This window comes from Phaethon lepturus, unplaced genomic scaffold, assembly GCF_000687285.1.
Source record: "Phaethon lepturus isolate BGI_N335 unplaced genomic scaffold, ASM68728v1 scaffold16718, whole genome shotgun sequence".
NCBI classification, from domain to species: Eukaryota; Metazoa; Chordata; class Aves; order Phaethontiformes; family Phaethontidae; genus Phaethon; species Phaethon lepturus.
Window position 1 is genome coordinate 3,027 of NW_010555658.1, and position 21,085 is coordinate 24,111.

A 21,085-nucleotide genomic window follows, 5' to 3' on the forward strand; every position below is an offset into this window, starting at 1 on the left:
AATTAACATGAAACATTCAAAAAGGGTGTAGTTAAAAATCTGGTTTAGCAGATTATGAAATTACCAAATAAAACAAACTGGTAAAAGAAAAAAGCAATACCTTTTCTACTAATTTTCAAATTTCAGTCCTCAAAGTTTATGTGGAGGTAGTTTATCTGGGCTATTGAAAAAATTTTTAGCAATGTAAAAGGGGATTTCTCGTGCTGGAGGTACATAAATCTTGACATTTAAGTTAAAGCTGTTGTATGGGGAAATTCTGTCTTTAGAAGCTTTTATAGCAAGGAAGTGAAGTATCTCAAAGTCAGCTTCACCTGGAAAAGAAGACTAAAAGATTTTCAAAGCAAAACTGAAATGGATCTTGTTGTATCCTTTTTTAACAGTTCACTTTTAAAAAGCAAGAAACATGCAAGAAGGTTTGTACAAGATCATATGACCCAGGAAACAGTGCTGATAAAAGCAAACTGGCTTTTTTGAAGAAGGGAATGCAGTTGAATTATCAGCATCACTGGTGAGATGAGATGTGTGCTCGAGGTTGGGGTTGTTTTCCTGCTTTTTTAGGTTATTATCTATGTTCTAAGTGGTTGCTTTTTTCCTTCTGTGTGATAGTTGTCTTCTACTGTGCATCTTGTGGGCGCTACTGGAAACTCTGTGTGTTACATGAATGTTAAATGTCAGTGTGAAATAAGGTGCATCCCTTTCTGAGGACGTGTTCTTTGATGATTTCTTGTCTAGGATTATCGATAACATGCCTGTAACGTGGTGCTATGATGTGGAAGATGGACAAAAATACTGTAATCCAGGATTTCCAATAGGATGTTTTGTTACTCCAGATGGTAGAGTTAAAGATGCTTGTGTTATAAATGTAAGTGGTGGAATTTGTTTTCGTTAGATTAGCAGTTGTAATTTAATTTACAGTTTTATTTTAAAGCTTCCTTTTCCTTAGAAAGAACAGATACCCTTGTAAACATGGTTAATGTTTGGAACGTGGGCATTGACAAAGCTGAATGCGGCTTCTGTATGTGGGATCTCACTGATACAACGATCCAAAAAAAAATGTTCATATAGATCTTTTGACAAATATTGCTAAAGCTATGAAACAAGTGTATTGGTGTCTAAAAGTCTTAGAAAATTGAAGTTTTGTTCTGAAATTTCATGTGTGTCCATCCTTGTATCTATTCATTCTTTGTCCATGTCATATTTGTGTGCAAGACATTTTGTCGATGTCAGACGCAAGCTTTCTAGTGAAGACCTAGAAATGAGCACTGTGTTCTAGTTGCAAAAGTTATGTCTAGCACAGTTTACAAGTTAAATGTGTCAGGGTTTTCCCAGATGGCTGGAAGATAACAAACACAGCTGTGGGAGGGGAAGAATTGCATTTACAACAATTTGAAATGTGTCAGTCATCCTGGGAGTTCTGTGGTGAACTAGTAGTTACAGATAATAGTGATACAGTTTTCTGTTTCCTGTGGTGAGGGACCACGCTCCTCTCAGTGAGGAGAGAGCTCTCTGCTGTGACTCTGTTCTGCCACATGACTTACTGCTTGTATGCAGTGCAGTCAATTTATTTGTATTCGGCAGGTCTGATGCTTATTGGAAGTGATGCATTTATCATGCATGTTTAGTTTACTCTGCCTATAATCACCTTCCACCTCAGTTACTCCTCAGGCTCCCTAGACTATTGAAACTGCTCTGTGAACTGAATAACCTGTTCTAGTTAGGTGTTCAACTCTATTAGTTTGTATGTGAGGTTGTTTTTATGCTAAATTGTTACTGGTGTATGTTGTGTTGGAAGCTCTCTGGTACACAGAAAATGGTTGTAGCAAAGTCAGCCACTTGGATGAAAAGTTGGTTGGGTTTTGTTTTTTAGGTGGGGGCCTTCATACATCGGCAGCAATGGTTGAATTTCCTAGTGAGTGCTTAGGGAGCTTGTACTTTGTATCCATGAAGTGCTGTGCAAATTGTGTGTGCTAGCTGTGATGTGGGTGCCCTGCCAGTGTAGCTGCATATCCAGTGTCAATTTTAGTCTGTGAATTCTCATTGCAATGAGAATGTTGCATGGCATAGAGCTAGAGGGGTGATTGGTACATGGGCAAATAAGAATGTAGCATCATGGATATGACTGTATGTCTGGGCTGAGTTTGGGGAATGTCATCCTCTTTTAGAAGTATATGCAAATACCTATTTCAGCAGACATATTTATATCTCTTAAAATGGGGGCAGGAAAGGGATTGTTGCCATGCAATGGCCCAGCTACAGTTCAACCTCGCATTTATGTAGCCAGTGAGCTATATTATTGCTTCAGCTGCTACTTTGGAAATGGAGGAAACAGGTACCTAAAGATGGGGCTATAGTATGACACAGGTATGATTCTAGTCCTCTCCCGATGGGAGTCTTGGTCATAGTGGATGAAGAGGAATCCAGATAAATTTAATGCAAGACACTGTCATGTTTTGCTGGGAGGGGGCAAGGGATGGAAGTTGTTTGGCAATTGGAAAATGGCTAATATGCACAATAAATAAAGGAATTTTTTTACTTGGAAAGTCAACTATCAATCTGTCATCCTGGTCTCCTAATTCAAATTTAAGTTAAAGTTTTTTAAACTATGAGAGCATTGAGTAGAAAAGAAAATCCAAGTCAACTTAACTGACTCTGGCGTCATCTGAGCTTTATATAGTTCTTCATAATTCCAAATTTTGAAAGGATAGGGATGACAAAGCAGAATAGCTATTGAAGGTGAAAGGTAGTTTTTTGAAGCAGAACCTGGTTTGTAAGCTTCGGTAGCTGGAGTGTTTGACAGGAAGCCTTGTGGGGAGGCAGAAATGGTAAATCTGAATTACTTGTACCTTGAATAACTACATTTTTGAACCTGTTTTGGCAGCTTTTTGTGGTCAATAGAAAAATGGTGTCAAATACATTTAAATTTTACTATTAATGCAGGTGTGATACTTTATTATGTGGGTTCATATTTATATAATACAGTATAATATATAGAAAAATATATAAATGTTTTCTACAGGTATATTTTAAAAAAGTGAATGTTGAAGTTTTTCCCCTTCTTTCTTGCTTCTTCATTGGACAGTAGTCTCATTTTAAAGTTCCTGACTGCTTGCGCCCTCTCCTGTTTGAGAAGTTTCTCAATCTCTTGATGGTGTTTTGTAGTCAGAGTTCAACAAGAAGAACACTTTCTACCTCTTCAACCACGTTGACATAACAATCATGTACCACAGTGGGAAGGATGAAAACTGGCCTGGTGCAAGACTGGTGATGGCGAGACTGAGGCCACAAAGGTAACTGTGCATTAAAGCAGCAAGTTCTAGTACTAGGGAGTCCTAACAGTAGTTGCAAACTTAGAAATAATGCTTGGTGTCAGTAAGTTCTGAGGAACTGGTTATTCTGACTTCTGATAAAGCTTTCAGTATACTAGTTCGCAGCTGGATCTGTATTTACAAAGAGCAGTTCCATGACTGTAAATGTAATTTAACTTTGTTTTTAATATGCTTGCCAAAGTCCCTCCTGATGGAAAAACTGCTTATGCAGACTCTTAGAACCTGACACAAACAATAGAAGCTTTCTCATGTTTTTAACTAATTTGCATCTGAGTGTGCATTACTTTCTTTTAAAAGGCATGTTTTCAGATACACTGAGAAACATCCTTTAACTGAGTGACAGTCTCCCATGCCATCTCTTATTGTTGCTGCATTGCCTCCCAAATGTACTTTGTATGAATGTGCAGTATTTGTACAGGTGTACTATTTCCTGTGTTAGTTTGGATACTGAGGTATAGGTGAAATATCAAGTTAATACTGGTGTTCAGAACAGCAGATGATGATGACTAATTTCCTAAGAAGGCTAACTTATTTTCTTAAACAGTAGCTTCTTAGTTTTGGTGTTGACCAGAGAGGAGATGTAACAATTCAGAGGTCAGAAACAGCCTGAAGTGATTACTTTGGCCTCTTATCAGTCTCTTCATGCGTAGTTCATACCTACCTATATTTGAAAACTGCAGTCTGTTTATAAAGTTTCAAAGTAGGTTGCTGCTTTTTTTTTAGCTAAACTCTCCCCTCTTTTCTACAGATACTAAGTGCATTCTTAAATTATGCTACTACAGTTTCTCAAGTCATACAGGCGTGTATGGTACAACATGACTTGAGTATACTTGTTTTTTCTGTTGCCCTGGGATAGTGTGTTTTTAGTGAATTATACTTGCTGTGCAAGTTTATTCCTTCCATTTCCATCTGCTCTGAGATGGTGGCAAGAAGATTCTACCAACCTTCTCCATTTTTTGATTAATGATTTATCAGGATGCTGAATGGTTGAAAAATGAGAATTTGTCTTTTTACCAGTGATGCAGACCACAAGGGGGCACAGTTAGGTTGCGTATAACCTGAATTTTGTCGTTCTGGGACCTGGTGTTTTGCTGCTTTGCTTCAACCTTGAAGCTCTCTTGATGGAGAGTATTTGTGGTTGGAGCACCCTAGGCCTTTCATGAAAGTTTTTATTATCTTGTGGCTTAACTTCTTTAATGGCCTATAACAATGCATATAAGGTAGAATTGTTTATCTAAATTGAGTAAGTACAACTTGCCCAAGAGGTTATGAGGGAGAAGGTATTTTGCAGTGTTAGAGGAGGTTCACAGGAGTGAATTCAAGCAAACCTTAAAGCATCTTTGACTTTGTGCTTCTATCGCTGCAATATTTCTAAAGTACCATAGAGAAGGGTTTGCTATTTGAACTTCAGAATGTAGAATGTTGTTCTGAGTTGTGTACTCTGAAAAATATGGAACAAGACTGACGAGAGGTTAAATTAGACCACTTGTATGGGAATGGAAAATGGAAAAGTTCCCACAGGGATTTCTTTTGGTCCAGTGTAAAAAAAAAAAAAAAAAAAAAAGTAATCAAAAAAAGACGACACCCTCAAATCCACCAAAATAAAATAAACACCCTTCTCCCTATGAAACTTGAGGAAGGATGAGAACCCGTGGGAGATTGCTAAGAAATTCTTTGTCTTCCTTACTGAATAAGCACACGCTGAGGTTATGTCCCTGACCAATAATGCCGTCTTGTTAAAATGTAGAGGGGAGGCGTGATGGCAGAGAAAGGGGTGTGTTAAAACTTGCCATCTTACCAGTTAAAGAGCTGCAGACTTAACCGAGCAGCATTTTAGCTTGGGACTAAGAACTTAGATCCGTTCTGATCATGGCAGAAAAGTGGATAGGGTGAAACCACATCTCATGACCTTTAGAGGTCTGTGGTTCTTGTCTCCCACGTGCTTAGCAAACAACTTTACCTATAATGTTCTTAAATGCCTGGAAGTGTGAACAGATAGTAACTGCATGTAGGATAGTGAGCCAAGATCCAAATCCCTAGGATGCTTTCTGTGGAGTTTTTAGGTCTCGCCACAAGTGCTTGTTAGAACTAGTGTTCAGTTCTGCTGTGGCTTTAAGGCTGTTACGGAAGTTCTGAATAATAATGCCTAACTAGATACATGATTTTATTTTTCTCATCTCTAGCTACAAATACAAGTATTAATAGAAATATATTTTAAGATCTCCAACCTTTGTTGGTAGAACAGAAAAGCAAGTTCTCAAAGAAGTTGAATAGCTGGTACAAAATTATATGCACAGTTCTCCTTGATTTTTTTTAAAAATAGAAACTTGTTTTAATTACCTTAGAAAAGAACTTGTGAAAATTTATCTTGTAGGGTATATGCAATTTTATTTAACTTTTTTTCTTCCACCCCTTAGCTACAAACATACAGATGAGAACAACTTAAGCTGTGAAGGTCCACCTATGGAGATTCCTGGAGAATTCACCAATAAACTGAATTTGATCTACACTTACTCTGTGACATTTGAAGTAAGTATTGAATGTCTTGCATTAGTATGTAATTCCCCAACAGAGTGAAATCAAAACTACTGGATAATTTGCTAATAGCCATAACTGGATTAAAGCAGTGTAAATTTCATAAGGACAGTCTTGTGATGCAGATTTCCCAAACCCTCTTACTTTTCTAATGTTATAATTTAATTGACAGTTGGAATGTATAAATAAAGACTTTTTTCCCCCGTTTTATTACTAATAGAAAGGCAGTAGATTGAATAACTGCAAGAGTTGTCTTCCTTGAGGTATGCTCTGTGTTTTCAGAGTTCCTTCAGGGTACAGAGAGTCTCATGTTGAAGAAATGTTTAGATTATATTTGAGATGCTTTTGCATTATGTGTTGATTTTAGCATATTGTAAAGCTGTTTTTTCTAGTGAAGTTGCAGGTTTTGTCTCATTTTGTTTTGGTTTTTATTTTATTCACCAGCTTTTTTCTCTGAGTAGGTAGCCATTGATCTTTTAGAGTTAATACTCCAATGTTTACTCATGCTCTAATGCTTTAGTCAGCCTGTTAGGACTTCGAGAGGAGGAAATTAGGCGTTCTTGCAACTGGGTCTTCACCCCAGCATGGAAAGTGAGCCTGCTGTGAGGGCGAGAATAATTTAGTTCAAGCTGCTTCAAATCTTGGTACCTTGGTTCCAGTCTGTCCTGAAAGCTTGGTTGTTTTTCTGATGTAAGACACCAATCTTACAGGATTTGGGCTTGAGACCACCAGCTTTATTTTGTATAGGCAGTCAGGCAGCCGTCATGCGGTAACAGCTTTCATTCTACCAAATTGAGTTTGATTTGCTCCAGTGACCTTGAGGTGCAAGGCTCTGTATCCTGTTACTTTTCCCTTTAGACACCCAATCCTCCTTAGGTTCTCTAATTTTACTATATGAATGAGCCTCCTGTCTATGAACGTTTGTGTTTAAATCTCGATGACGTGAACTTTGCCCGGTTATTGACGCAACGTGTTACGCACTGGGGTTGCCTTCTCCCTTCCCCTGGGGCCTGGAGCAGGTGAGGCTTCGCTGTCATGTGTTCGGGCGCTTCCAGCAGATGGCGCTCGGCACCGCTCCGTCGCCAGGCGCTGCGAACTTGCTGGTTCGCTCCGAGGGCCCTGAGCCTCCATTGGAAATAGTGCCTGCGACGTCGTCTTTTTTAGCAGCAGTCTCAAAATAAGGGGAGTACTTACTAGTGAAAAGTAGTTTTAAAGCAGTAAAATGCCTAACTTTTATGGTCCTTTCTAATACGGCAGCTGACTTCTGATGAGAAAGCTATGGTGTCTGCTTTAATTCACCGAAATAAGCAAGGTGTTTAGCTCTGTGCGTGTAAAAAGTATACACAATCATGCCTGTAATGTTTAATACACAAATGTACAAAAATGTGAGCATGTGAGCAGTTTGGTACTCAAGTAACAAACTTTAGAACCACACTTCTGAAACTCTGTCCCCACTAGCTGTGAACTACTGATCAACTACTGATTGAGCTGATAAAGAGCAACTTACGGCAATTTCAGCCACCTTGTTGTGTTGGTGCCATTCTTCACTGTTACATGTTCTTGATCCAGAACATGAATCAGAACTTAAAAATTCTAAGTTGCAGACATACCCTAAATTTTTAGAATTAACTGTACATACTTACCACCTGGTGAATAAATGAAGAAGTTCTGCTGAACTTTATGCCAGTCAGAAGATGGAATTTGGTAGCAGGACAGTCGACGTACATCCCATGAGACAAGCTGCAGAAGGCAAGGCTTAGGGTCAGAAAGAATCATCACTGGTTCAGCTCTCACATGAAGTATTTAGAGGAGGAGATAGAAGAGAGTGGAAACGTCTTTTGAAGGTGAAAGTTGCTGAATGATTTCTTAAATCCTTCACAGGGATATCTGGAAATGAAAGTTGTTTGCCAGGAATCAGAGTGGAAAATAGTCTGTATCAGACACCATTGTGGTAGGGAGTGAGGAAGCCTGAGCTAAATACATTAAAGATGATGAGAGAGAAAATTCCAGGGCAAACTAGAAACATACTCATAGAGTATGTTTAACAAAGTTGAAGTTTCAAGATCAATGTGCTATGCTGGGGGTATCTTGTAGTGATGGCATCATTGTTTTTCAGCATGCATTTGGGAGCAGCAGGCAGCTATGTACCGAATCACGGAAAGATGAGGCTTAGTTAAGCCTCAGTTGAAGGTAGAAGATGTGGATAATAAACAAGATATTCTTTGAGAGGCTCAAGAGATAAAAAGAATTAATGAAAGAGGGAGATCTAACATCCAGGGTTGATACCAAGCTTAGTAAAGCTGAATGGAAGGTTTGTGGAAGAGATTTGATGCGCTTATTCCTTCTCGGAGACTGCAACAGACATGTACTTGTTTCTATTAATTGCTATTTAATTTTTTTATAGGAAAAGAATAATATTAAGTGGGCTTCCAGATGGGACTACATTTTGGAGTCCATGCCACATACAAACATCCAGTGGTTTAGGTAAGATTTGCATTTATTCAGTGAATAACCTTGCAGGGGAGCACAAAGAGTTTTTATTTGTGCTTCTAGGGATATATTATTTCTGCTGTGGTAGAACAAAGTCAGTTAGTTTTCAGGCAAGAAAACTTTCTTGTTTTCATATGTGAAATAACTTTTATCAGTCATCCATCTCTTGGGAGCACTGTACTATTGCATTTCACCAAAGGAATGCATCGTTAGTGTCCAACAGGAAAGCAGCCTCCATCGTTTTACTTTATCATCTCCTTTCTGTAGAACTTTTGAGACGTCGCTGCTCTGCAGTGTTCTTATTGTTGCTGTCTGGCTTTCTCCAACTGCCAAGTGAGACGTACATGTGTGTACTGCATGTTTTGTACTCGGCAGCAGCTTATTGTAAAAAGAAGGGCTTTTTTTTTTTACGAGTAAAAGATGTATATGAAAAGCTCTTACTTCCTTCTGTACCATGCAAATGATATCAAGTAAGTATATAATTTATGTTGGAATGTTAATGTTTTGCAACATAAAGTGTTTGAAAAAGCTGATTTGATTAAATGTCTCTACAAAATATTAAGTGGCATGATGTAGATTTCATTGTTGATAGAAAACCTACTTGACAAAGCTTGCTTTAAAAGCTGTAGCTGTTTCACTAGGGAGATTACTTCTGAGCTACATAAGGAGGAAAATAAAGAAAAGCAATATGTAACTGTCTTGAGAATTAACAATATATCATAAAATACTGTTCTTCTCACTCTGTTTCTTTAGAAATCATAAAGGTACACAAATTAAAACAGTTTTATCTTCTGTGGGTGGGAAAATACTAAAAGATCTGAATGACTTGAGTCTGAATATCTAAGGCTATTCCTCACACTTGAGCTGTATGTGTGGTATGAATTGGAGTGCATGTCTTGAAACCTGAACAAGTGGATTAAAGTTTGACTTTTCCTTTATCTACAGTATAATGAATTCCCTCGTAATTGTCCTCTTCTTATCTGGCATGGTGGCCATGATCATTCTGAGGACTCTTCATAAAGATATTGCAAGATACAACCAGATTGACTCTTCTGTGAGTAAGATTTACAGCTTTTACATGAGCATGTTTTTCTGGTGATAGTGATGTTTATCAATTAGTTTTGAATGCAATCTAAAGAGATGTATAACTACCAAGAGTTTGATACATGCTAATATATCTGGGGGTTAAAAATAGTTGTATTTCATCTTTTCTAATAGCAGGAATACATGGGCAGATGTGATTGTCTTACTTTTCTAGCGTCATTTGATGAACTTGTAATACGCAAGGACAGACCAGGTTTTAGAAGTATGTGGAGTGATTCACAGAAACTTTTTTTGGTAGTGAACAAACTCATATTGGAAATGTTAAGTTCCTTTATTCCAAGGTCTCAACCAAGGAAAGCCTCTTTCTTTAATAAATACTTTCACAGTTTACCAACAGCCACAAGACACGGTGCAGACATTGAAAAGGGTTCTGGCATTGGTTCACCATCAAGATGTGGCCTTGTTCCTGAGCCCTATGTTTGCATTATGGAGTCAGTCTGGACATGTAGCTGGTGGTATGACACTGACCTAAGCAGCCAATGTGTTATTTATAGAATCTCTGTCCTTGGAGATACTTGAAATCCATCTGGACATGGTTCTCGGTAACCTGCTTTAGGTGACCTTGCTTGAGCAGGAGGGGTTGGACAAGAGGACCCCCTTCCATCATCCAACCATTGAGTGATGCTGTGACTCTGGCAGCCTGGGGTTATATGTAGGATACCGTGTCAGTGCAGCCCTGTTTTAAGTCATATTACGTGGCCTTAGGACAGCACCTGCACTGTACCTGTTGCAGAGACATCTGTAGCACAGAAGGAAAGACTTTGCTACCTACTTTGGCATATTTTCTTTCTAAAAATGTGGTTTATAGTCTGAACAACCAAACTTGTGAACTTTTGTTGATAACTATCTTTTCCCTTCTTCAAGAGATTAGGCTTAAAACTACTGCAGCCAAGTATTCTCCCCATTGTAATGAAGCTGCATTAGGATGCACAATGGCTGTAATTTTTCCAGTTCCAAGGTGCTATTTCTTTATAGACATTTGTCGTATGGCTTGTCTAGAAAGCAAGTGTGCTAGAACATGACTTGTGAAGTTTGGAAAGTTTGTGGTCTAAGCTTCATGAGAAGTGTGATGCTATGCAACTTCATAAAGTGAAGTATTAAAAAAAAACAAACCCAAATAAACCAAAACAAAAAAACAAACTACTATATCGGATAATTATTGCAAAAAGGATCAAAAATTAAACTAACGGCTAATAATGGAGTGAAATTAGTGTGAGGATCAGTAGTTGTCATGCTAAATGTCATGGGAAAGGTTCTGATTAACATAGACTAATACAAACTGACATTGCCTTTTGTCTGGGGCTAGACAGTGTGGTGGAATCACATACTTTGTCTCCAGTTAGGAGACCATAATATTGCAGTTCATGTGCAACACAACTTCTGATCTCTAGCTCTGTTCAAACTACTTGGTGTTTGTGTAAATGATTCTTTTTTTTTTTTTTCCCCTTAATTCTCCTGGTGATCACTGTGTCAAACTGAGGCTCGTTTGTCTGACTTAATGTAGTGACTGTAGCTTGTTGCCATCCGACTGAACCCGTTGTAAGTTCTTTTGAAATAGGTAGTCCTTAAAATGGGAAAGGAACAGGTCCCTATGGTGGCTTGCTGCCTTGCTGGACGAGAATATAACTGATTGTGAGTTAAAAAGGCTTGGCCAGTTGACTGTGAGTGAAAGACTGAGCAAAAATTACTCTTTCTCACTGGTGGAAGTGGTATCTGCAAGACAAAGATGAGAAATAATGTCAGATACTACAAAGGTTTGAATTTTCACTGTTGTTGCTGTCTATCTGGATAAAGAAATACTTAAAAATGCACAAAAATGTTTCATATTGAAACTAAAACATCTGAAAGTACTTTTGTTCTTTGTGGTTTTGATATTTAATATCTTTTGTTAATGCAAATCCAGACAGTAATTAAAGTGGAATAATTTTTCACATCCTTCAATTGATCGTTTTTGTGAAGATCCTGTTTTATGTCTCAATTAAATTATGTTCAATATCTTATACTGTGTTGTCTTTATTAGTTGGTCATTCTTAATGTGATAAAGAGCAAGACTTGTAGAAGCTGGATTAGTTTTTATGGATAATAGCAGGGATAGGTGGGACTTTAAAAAAAAACCCACAATTATTATTTTCTTGCCGCTTGTAAGAGATTTAAAGATGTGTTGCAGTTCAAGGAGCTGGTTTTAAAAAGGTGTGAAAAAATTGTGCAAAAGAGGGCCTGAGCTGAGGAAGCTGCAATGAAACAAATTAGTATCTCGCACTTAGGGAATGCTGGTGATTCTATTTGAAAAGAGATAGGCGCACAAGGCAGCGATTGTGGTCTTAGTATGCGCATTTAACATTCAGTGAATACCAACTGGCTTTTAGTGCGATGTAGATTTAGTGAGACATAAATTAATGAAGTGTTTAGAAATCATTAGATTACTTTTAGCATCTTACGACGAAGTAAAGGTTTCTGAACTGAAAAGAACTCATGTCAATATCTTTTCAACAGTGAGAGGTAACACTCTTGTCTTTTTTTTTTTAATGTCTTCGATCATGACTGCTTAAGTGCAGGAGACTTACATCTTTTTTAGAGAATTTTGAGAACTAGACTAAATTAATGGATAAGATGAGGATTACTTTAGGTGTGCAGTAATTACTAGGTAATTGGTATTAATGTTTGGATAACTAATGTGTAACATACTTTTCTTTGAGAATTAAGCAACACTGGTAAATTAATACAATTTGGTGCTTGTACCTATAAGGCTTCCATTATAAATGGTGCATTGGTCATGTTACGCCTATGAAAATCTACATTCTTTAAAAAAGTGTTAGCAAAACTTTTGTCTTGTTACACTTACCTCTTTAGAAAGTATGTGTTGGGTTGTCTCTGTGTTGATGTTTACAAAGTGGTATTGTTTATTTGCCTAGCTGGAAGTGAGAGCCAAAGTGAAGACTGAAGACGGAATGATGTGAAAGAAGCATTTTCAGTATTACTTACTTCTGCTACAAAATACGCTTTAGTTATATAAATGATCTTGGAGTCCTGTCTTGGATTTTATAGTTATATAAATGAAACTGGAGGTTTGAGGCATTGTTTATAAACACTTTAAAAATTTACTGTAAATTTTTAGCATATTGGCCAAGATTCAAAAGTATCTTTTTAGATTTTCCTCAAATATTTTTTTGTAAGTATAAATTGTAGTTTCCTACATGGATTAGTTGTACAATTCTTATCCTCATCTTTGAACTCTAAAGGTTAGCAATATAAAATACTGCTGAATTCTTTAAAAAACAGTCTGGGAAATACTCCAACTCATAGCTAATTGGCCTGTAATGGAAGAGTTTTATTAAAAATTGAGCTTTGAGACCAACACTATGGCCTATAGGCCCATAAAAGGTAAATCAGGGGTCTCTATCTGCCAAGCTTGGTTTCTCTTTATTTTTCTTAAACAAAGATATTTACTATGTAGCTATATGTTTTAAAGTTTGTATTAAAAACAGAGGGTGTCCTTTGAGTGCATTTGCCAGATTTGGTACTGACAAGAAATCTAATACCAGCCATTTCAAATTAGCATAACATTTTCCTTGTTCTGTCAGGAACTAGAGCAGTAAGCCTTTATTTCTGCTTTGTGTTCACCATTTTGAAAACACGGAGATTTGCTTCAGATGGTAACCTTTTAAATTCTTTCATTCATTACAACTGCCTGGGAAAAGTCTATCTTCTGTCTTACATGAATAGCTTTCTCATAATTTGAACTTGTCATTGTAATGACTTGTAAGAATAAGTGTGGTCTTTATGCTTCTTTAACCAACAAACCTTTCTTTACTGGAAAAGCAATGATGTGTTGGAGTTACACCTAGATACCTGGCATCATTTTCTTTGCAGGCATAGTTTTGTTTTGTGGTTTGGGTGGTTTTTGTTTTTTTTATCAAAGTGTTTTCTAGTGTTTAATAGTTTTCAATTTTTCTAGTATATCAGACTTTTGAGAGTAATTTCTAGCCAAAAAATGCAAGCAGAGGTATTAGTATGGGGAAGACAAAGATAATCTTCCAGGAAAAAAATATAATTACATAATCTGTCACAAGATGCCCTATGTCATTCGTCAGTTTGGTCTATATTCTTTCTTACCCTATTCTTTGTGCGCTGTAATTCTAGCGGTAAGCAGTCCATTGAACTAAACTCAATACTCCATACTCCTAGGTTGAATGAAACCTGTAGCTTTTAACTTTGTGAGGAGGAGAGTGGTCGTCTTGAGAGGCTGGTTATTTGTGGTCATGTCTGTTTGGGGTTTTTTTGTGAGGGGAGGAGTTTGTTTTGAGTGACTTCTCAGTAAAGTTTTATTCTTCAGTAGTGGTTCCTTAGAACCACTGGACTGAGGATCCCCCCACCCCTGTGCCATCCATCCATTCATCTCTGGCAGTGGGACAAAGAGTGTTGGTACTTGCCCTTGGTGATTCTAGGGAGCAGACTATCTTCTGGAGTACATGGACCATTTCATTCTCTTCCAACAGTATTGGAATTGAGACTGATTTGCTTTGTAATGGAAGCAAAAAAAATAAAGAGATAAATTGTTGAACTAAATTGAAATGCTATAATCCAAGTTATATTAAATCGAATGCTTTTTGTTTTAGTTTAAATTTAGAATGATGTTACATGGTTTGGCTAATTACATTTTGTGTTTTCTTGCTTTGAGATGAGGATTTTTTTACAAATCCTGCCTTTTTCTTTCACTAAACCATTAGGGGGTTATAAAATCAATAAGTGATGAATCAGATGCAATTAGTGTGTCTTTGGATCTAAACTGGAAGTTAATCAAACTTTAAATATGTATTTTGCATCTTGTTTGTGTTAATTCACTACTGCATTATGAATCTTTGCTAAAGACATTGTTGATTTTATACAGGAAGATGCCCAAGAGGAATTTGGCTGGAAGCTGGTTCATGGAGATGTGTTTAGACCCCCAAGGAAGGGAATGTTACTGTCTGTCTTTCTGGGCCAAGGAACACAAATTTTCATTATGACATTTATTACTTTATGTAAGTAACCTTATTAAGGTGATGTGTTTGTAGTGTAGTAGTGGAAGATGCAATATTATTAAACAAATGATAGAAGCCTGCTTTTGGAAATGAAGTCCTCCTTGTAGTAAAATAGAATACTAATACTGTTTCATAACGATAATCTTGATACCTTCGGTAATGCTTGTCATTCAAAACGTTGTGATATTTGGGCTAATTCAGATTCTTCACGATTGCAGAAATGAAGCTTCCTTGTTACAAATTTCTTTTTAAAAAAACAAAAACGGGTTTTCATGGTGTAAATTACACAAGGATCCAGTAATGCGAGTTCAAAGACATGTAATGAAAGCTTTAATGTTCTCAGAACACTTTCTATCTAATACAGTTGACACAACAGCCTGCAGTCATGCAGAAATAGGAGCAAGAATGTACACCAATGAAATAATTCTGACTCAACATTGAGATAATGAGAGCCATAAATAGCTATATATCCATGTGATGATGTAACCTGTCACAAGTTGGTATTTTATTATATGCTACCTATAAAGTGTATCACCATTGCTTTTCTTGCTGTACAGTAGAAATGAGAAGTATACTGATATTTATTACAGAAGAAGAATTTTTCAAATTCTGCACTCCAGGTTTTATTCAGATTTTTTGGTCTTTCATAGAAGAGCTGCTTTTTTTTCTATTCATTATGTGATGCTGTAAGATTAATAGAATTTTCTTGATGGATTTGTTTATCAGTGTTGATCACAGCTCTTTGTAACTTACTGAACTGCAGTAGTTTCCTATGCAACCAGTTTAGTATAGAAATAAATTGTGGAGGGAATAATCATTTTTAGATGAAGAGTTTTTTCTGTTTAAAAATATTTTCTATTTCTATCCTACAAAAATAAATTTCTATGTAAAAACAAAACTTTCCACTAGAGATCACTGTCAAACTCCTTTTCTGAGAATATCTCTGGGCTGGCCTCTACAACTAGTTCAGACACAGGCAGCTTTCTTTTATTGAAGAGGCGTATTTTTCAAGATAACACATTCTTTAGTGAAGTCTTGTCCATCATGGTAGCTGAGAGCCTTACGTGGATTTTCAAGCAAGTGACTCATACCTCTAAGATCTTCTGTCTTCACACTTACTTCTACCTTAAAAAAAAAAAAAAACACCCAAAAAACCACTGAAAACAAACCCTAAAACCCCCAACAACTTCTTCCCCCCACCCCCAAACCGACCAACAAACAAACCCCTTAGTTCTGTCAAAGGTTTTGGCTTTTCCAGATCTTGTGTTTTCAGATGTCCTTTATGCCACATATTAAACTTCTCTTGTACTTAGTATGCTTAAGTATTGACCATACATGTTTACAGGATGACTGTAGGGTTTTTGAAGCAGACTTCTTCAAGTTGAAATTTGGTTCAGGTTCATTGTTCATCTCTGTGTGACTTTTTTATTTTTCAGTCTTTTGGCTACGAGAAACCCTCTGTTTAAAAAATGAAGTGGAAATAATGCTTTATTATGAATGAAACAGTGACATTAGCCGTATGGTCATGTGATTCAGATATATGAGAGCTTATGCACATAGTCTTCATTTAAATATCTGGTAGTGAAAGGGATAAACCTGCATAGTGGTATGTGTTACAGGGGAATGTTGACATGTGCCCACAAATGACTAAATCTTTTTGTGTCTTTAGTCCTAGCTTGCCTTGGTTTTCTTTCTCCTGCCAACCGTGGTGCTTTGATGACCTGTGCAGTTGTATTGTGGGTCTTACTGGGAACTCCAGCTGGTTACGTGTCTGCTAGAATGTACAAGAGTAAGTACACGCATTTGTTTAATGTGATACAGCAGGTCAAATTCAGAATTGCTGGGCTTAATGTAAATCTCAGACTGGAGCTGCTGTCTCGGACATCAAATCTGCTCTTGCTGCTGTACTGCGAAACAGTTGGAAAAAGTTCTGAACTTGAAATTGTTTTTACTTTTTCCCTCAGCATTTAGAGGTGAGAAGTGGAAGACAAATGTTTTGCTTACAGCTCTGCTTTGCCCTGGGTTAGTATTGTTTCTCCTCATTCTTTCCTTTATTCGTAAGTATAAATGAGTCTGAGCTGGGAAGGAGGGGGGGAAAAAGTGAATTCTTGTTGTTATACTTGTGTGTGGGATTATTTTCTTTTTTTATCTTCTCCAAATTGCTGTTCCTTTTGTATATTGCCTATCTATGAATACAAAGAAAAGTGAATTCTGTGGAACTGGAGCCTAGTACTCTAGAACGCAGCTTTTTAGCATCTTGTTTTGTAATCAGCTGTGGGGGTAGGAGGAATGATGTGATTCGCTTGCAAGGTAGAGGCAGAGCCTTTGAGAATCGCTATACCACAACATTAGGCATAGCAAGGGTATAATTCCAATTTGGTACCACTTAACTTGGTATGTACCAGGTAATCTTCTTTTAACAGTTAATAGGTGTGATCACTTTGTTATGAAGTACCTGGTTTTGTGGTAACTTTGGACAGCCCTTTAAGCAGAACCTCTGTCACCTTAATTATAATATCAGTGTTTTCTTTTAACCATGTTATTGAAAAGAACATAAGAAATTAAATTATGATTAATTTTTTTTAAAGAAAATAGCTTTTATGTTAAACTGCTATACTAAACAGTAGAAGAAGTTTAGTGTGCTTCTGGGTGAGAATAATGCAGAGATCCTCTTAAATTGGTTATAATCTTTTTATATAAATGTAGGTAGTGTCCAGTTTCGGATATGGCTGTAGCTTGGCCATCATACTATGGCCAATACTGTCATGCTTGGGAAGGGTGATAGTTCTCCTACCTTTTTGTTTTGTCATATCTCTCAAGACCTTTTGTGGGAGTTAAGTTCAGTGAAGAAAGGGAACAGAAACTAATTTCTTCTTAAAGCCTTCTGTAGTTCTTGGTTGCAACTTTGGGTACATGAAGCTACCTTTGACAAATGTCCTGGGCAAAAGTTGAGGAAAAGGTTATAAATTTTTTAATGTATCTCTCCCCCCAAAAAGCCCAGAATGAATAAAACATGACTTGGTTTTGAGTATAGTAGAATTTTATCAAATGGCATGTAATGCATTTGACAACAGCTGAGTGCAGTATTTCTATAAGGAAATCTTATTTCTAAACAAAATGTGCTTCAGTTTCCCTGCTGTCATTTAGATATTATCTTGAGGGAGAAGAAAGTATTTATCGGTGGAAGAAATATCGTGCTGATCACTTAAACTCCCAAATAAATTAAGTTTCATAGAGGAAGGAAAATGATTGGGGATGGTAGAATAGGAACAGATGTCTTGATTATGCCATGCTAGTTCAGTGAATTTGCATAATATCATAAACAGCCTAAGGCCGTTACAGTCTCAGTAGACTGATGGGAGTTCATGTTTGCAGTATTTTTTTTCTAGCTTTGGAGGGGGTATGTGGGGTCTATGTTACGAGCTTGGGCAGATGATAAAGACTTATAAATGGATTTGATTTTTATTTTTTGTTCAACAAGATGCTTACACCAGGGGTCGCTTGGGTGTGCTTATGTAACACCTTTATTCCCCCAAACAGTTCTGGCAAGTGTAAGGCCTCTCCTAGGAAGAAAGGAGCCTGTCTATTCTCTAATCTTCCCTACTTCCTTTTTTAATTAAATGTAGTAGAGGATGCATGTCCACTTCGGGGCAGTGTAAATTCTGCCTGAGGAACACTTTTTTTAAACAAAACCCAGATAATGGTGCACTTTGCAGGGGCCCTCGCTGAGGCTGAATTTTCTGTGATGAGTCTCTGAATCCATGAATAATGGCAATTCAGGCAGGTTTTTCATGGAGTTCCCTTGCAGTACATTTTGCTTTGCTTTCAGAATGGGATGGGTTTGAAATCATCATATGTCTTAGAGTTGTTTTCTAGTGTTTTCCTAGGATGATTAGAAAATGAGGCAGATGTACTAAACTGGGGAGGGAAGAACAGGTCTGGAGACATGTCATGACTGATGCAGTCTTTATTTAAATTCTCCAAAGGTGTGGGCCACTTAACTCCATGAGGTCTTAATGCAAAGATTCTAGTTGTAGGGAAGAACCCTCTTTAATCCAGACTTCTGCTACCATGTTGCTGTGACACATGCTGCAGCAGGGTATACGTTTGTTGTGAGAGTGACGTGTGGCTTCCCAAATAGGGGATTTTACTATCACTGTGTTTTTTTCAGAGGGAATTTACTGATTATAAAGGACCTAAATAAAGGATTTAAATGACTGGCAATAATAGAAAAGGTGATTTCAGATAAGAGGGTTTGTTTTATTCACCAGCAGTGTTCTTTGGGGTCCAATTCTAGGGCCAATTCAGATATATTTATCCATGATCTGGATGCAGGAGTTAAATGCACCATTAGCAAGTTCAATGATGCCAAACTGGGAGGTGCTGTTGACTCTCTTGACAGGCAGGAGGCCTTGCAGAGGGATCTAGACAGGTTGGAGCATTGGGCTATGATTAATGGGATGAAATTTAACAGGTTGAAATGCCAGATTCTGCACCTAGGATGGAGTAACACCAGGCACAAGTATAAGCTGGGAGAGGAGTGGGTGGAGAGCAGCCCTGCATAGAGGGATCTGGGGGTTCTGGTCAGCAGCAGGCTCAATAGGAGTCAGAGTGTGCCCTGGCAACCAAGAGGGCAAACTGCATCCTGGGGTGCATCAAACACAGTATAACCCGCTGGTCAAAAGGTGATTATCCCACTGTATTCAGCATTGGTGCAGCTTCACCTGGAATACTGTGTGCTGTTCTGGGCCTCACAATTTAAGAAGGATGTGAAGGGCCTTGAATGTGTCCAGAGGAGGGCAGCAAAGCTGGTGAAAGGGCCGGAAGGAATGTCCTATGAGGAGCAGCTGAGGACTTTGGGTTTGTCTAGTCTGAAGAAAAGGAGGCTGAGGGGCAACCTCATTGTTCTCTACAGCTTCCTGAGGAGATGAAGTGGAGAAGGAGGTGCTGAGCTCTTCTCCCTGGGATCCGGTGATAGGACATGTGGGAACAGTTCAAAGCTGTGCCCGGCGAGGTTTAGACTGTTTCTGTTACTTTTGATTTTACGTGCAGAGTCTTTATTTAAGTAGTGGCTTTACCATAGACACTTGCATTAGAAGCATTGGATGTTGCAAGCGTTTTTACGTTAACTGCACTATTGCTGAAAGTAACTAGTGCTGTTATGGAATGAAAGATGGCAAGAAGCCACATTTTTCTGATGCAGACTTTAAACTGGTTTATGTTTTTTGATCGTGGTTTTTTTTTTTTTTAAATACTAACTGATATTTATTTTTTCCTGAATATTTTAATATCTTTTCTGATCTTTTATTAGGATTGTCTTTGCTGATTTCTTCATTATGAATCTCATTCTGTGGGTGAAAGGATCCTCAGCTGCCATCCCTTTTGGCACTTTGGTTGCTATCCTAGCTATGTGGTTTGGAATTTCTGTCCCACTAACCTTTGTTGGTGCATATTTTGGCTTCAAAGAGAAGGTAAGGCTTTTCAAATACAAATTTGAAATACACCTGTTCTCTGTAGTTGAGCTATCGAATCCCTAAGCATACAAGAACTGGTTGGATTGAAACATCTATGGCCCTATGATTCTAAAGTGATGCTTCACTTTGTCATGATTATGAAACCACTATATGCTTGTAATGTCACACTGAACTTTTCTTTTTCTGTCCATTCACTAGAATCAGAATTTAATAGTGCTCTTGGAGGTCTTACTTGCCTTTTGTACTGAAGTAATACCTCAGCAGTTTTATTTTTGAAGCAGTAATTCAGAATTGTTTCAGGTCATACCTTACTAGTTTGAGATAGTGCTAGACAACTAAAAAAAGTTGGGGTTTTTTATTAAGGACTGAACAGGTTTCTTTCCTTTTGTTCTGACTTGCTTACTAGTCAGAATAGTTGGAATATCTAAAGCCTGTGTGGTTTTTTTCCTAGAGATGGATATCAAGTTTCTAGTTTTCTTGATTTGGTAACTTGTGATGGTTTATGAAGTTCAGTTATGTTTATCAAATCTTTAGATGCTAATATTAGAGAAAAGCAATCTTGTTTATGATGTAACAATTTATCTTAATTTCTTTCAAAGCCTATTGAACATCCAGTTCGTACAAACCAGATTCCTCGCCAAATTCCAGAACAGTCCTTTTTCACAAAGCCGTTGCCTGGTATCGTAATGGGTGGTATCTTGCCCTTTGGCTGTATTTTTATTCAACTTTTTTTCATTCTGAATAGCATTTGGTGAGTATCACCTTTTTTTTTTTTTATAATAAACACACAGTGAGTTTGAACATCCCAAACCAATTAATATAAGTAATAAACCAATTTTTAAATTTTTTAACTTCTTGCAGACTTTTGTGGAAATTCCAGAATCTGCTTATTTATTTCTGGTTTTAGAACTTATAAAACTAGTTTTTCTTATTGACAACTGCAAAGTGTGAAATTAGAGTCCTGTTGCCTTGTTTTATCTTTCTGGCTCTGAACAGCACAAACAAGTTTTCATGCTGTTGTGGTTGTGAGCCTAATCTGTTGTGTAACTATATCATGATTTATGAAACTAATATGACTGACCAGTTTCAGCTGTTAAACCAGAATCAGGTCAAGATCTTGGGATTCCATGTTCTG

At 37.4% G+C, this 21,085-nt stretch overlaps 1 protein-coding gene across 1 annotated transcript in view; it reads left to right on the plus strand.

The window, feature by feature from the left end:
- Positions 1-21,085, plus strand: part of LOC104624788 (transmembrane 9 superfamily member 2-like) — a gene marked incomplete at its 5' end in the record, with an annotated part of 33,960 nt that overhangs the window by 2,865 nt on the left and 10,010 nt on the right. Inside the window, 11 exons of the mRNA XM_010292243.1 lie at positions 381-508; positions 733-862; positions 3,160-3,287; positions 5,744-5,855; positions 8,266-8,345; positions 9,297-9,405; positions 14,344-14,476; positions 16,146-16,265; positions 16,441-16,498; positions 19,788-19,947; positions 20,550-20,701. Of these exons, the coding sequence (XP_010290545.1) occupies positions 381-508; positions 733-862; positions 3,160-3,287; positions 5,744-5,855; positions 8,266-8,345; positions 9,297-9,405; positions 14,344-14,476; positions 16,146-16,265; positions 16,441-16,498; positions 19,788-19,947; positions 20,550-20,701 (1,310 nt within the window). The remainder of the gene's footprint in view (positions 1-380; positions 509-732; positions 863-3,159; positions 3,288-5,743; positions 5,856-8,265; positions 8,346-9,296; positions 9,406-14,343; positions 14,477-16,145; positions 16,266-16,440; positions 16,499-19,787; positions 19,948-20,549; positions 20,702-21,085) is intronic.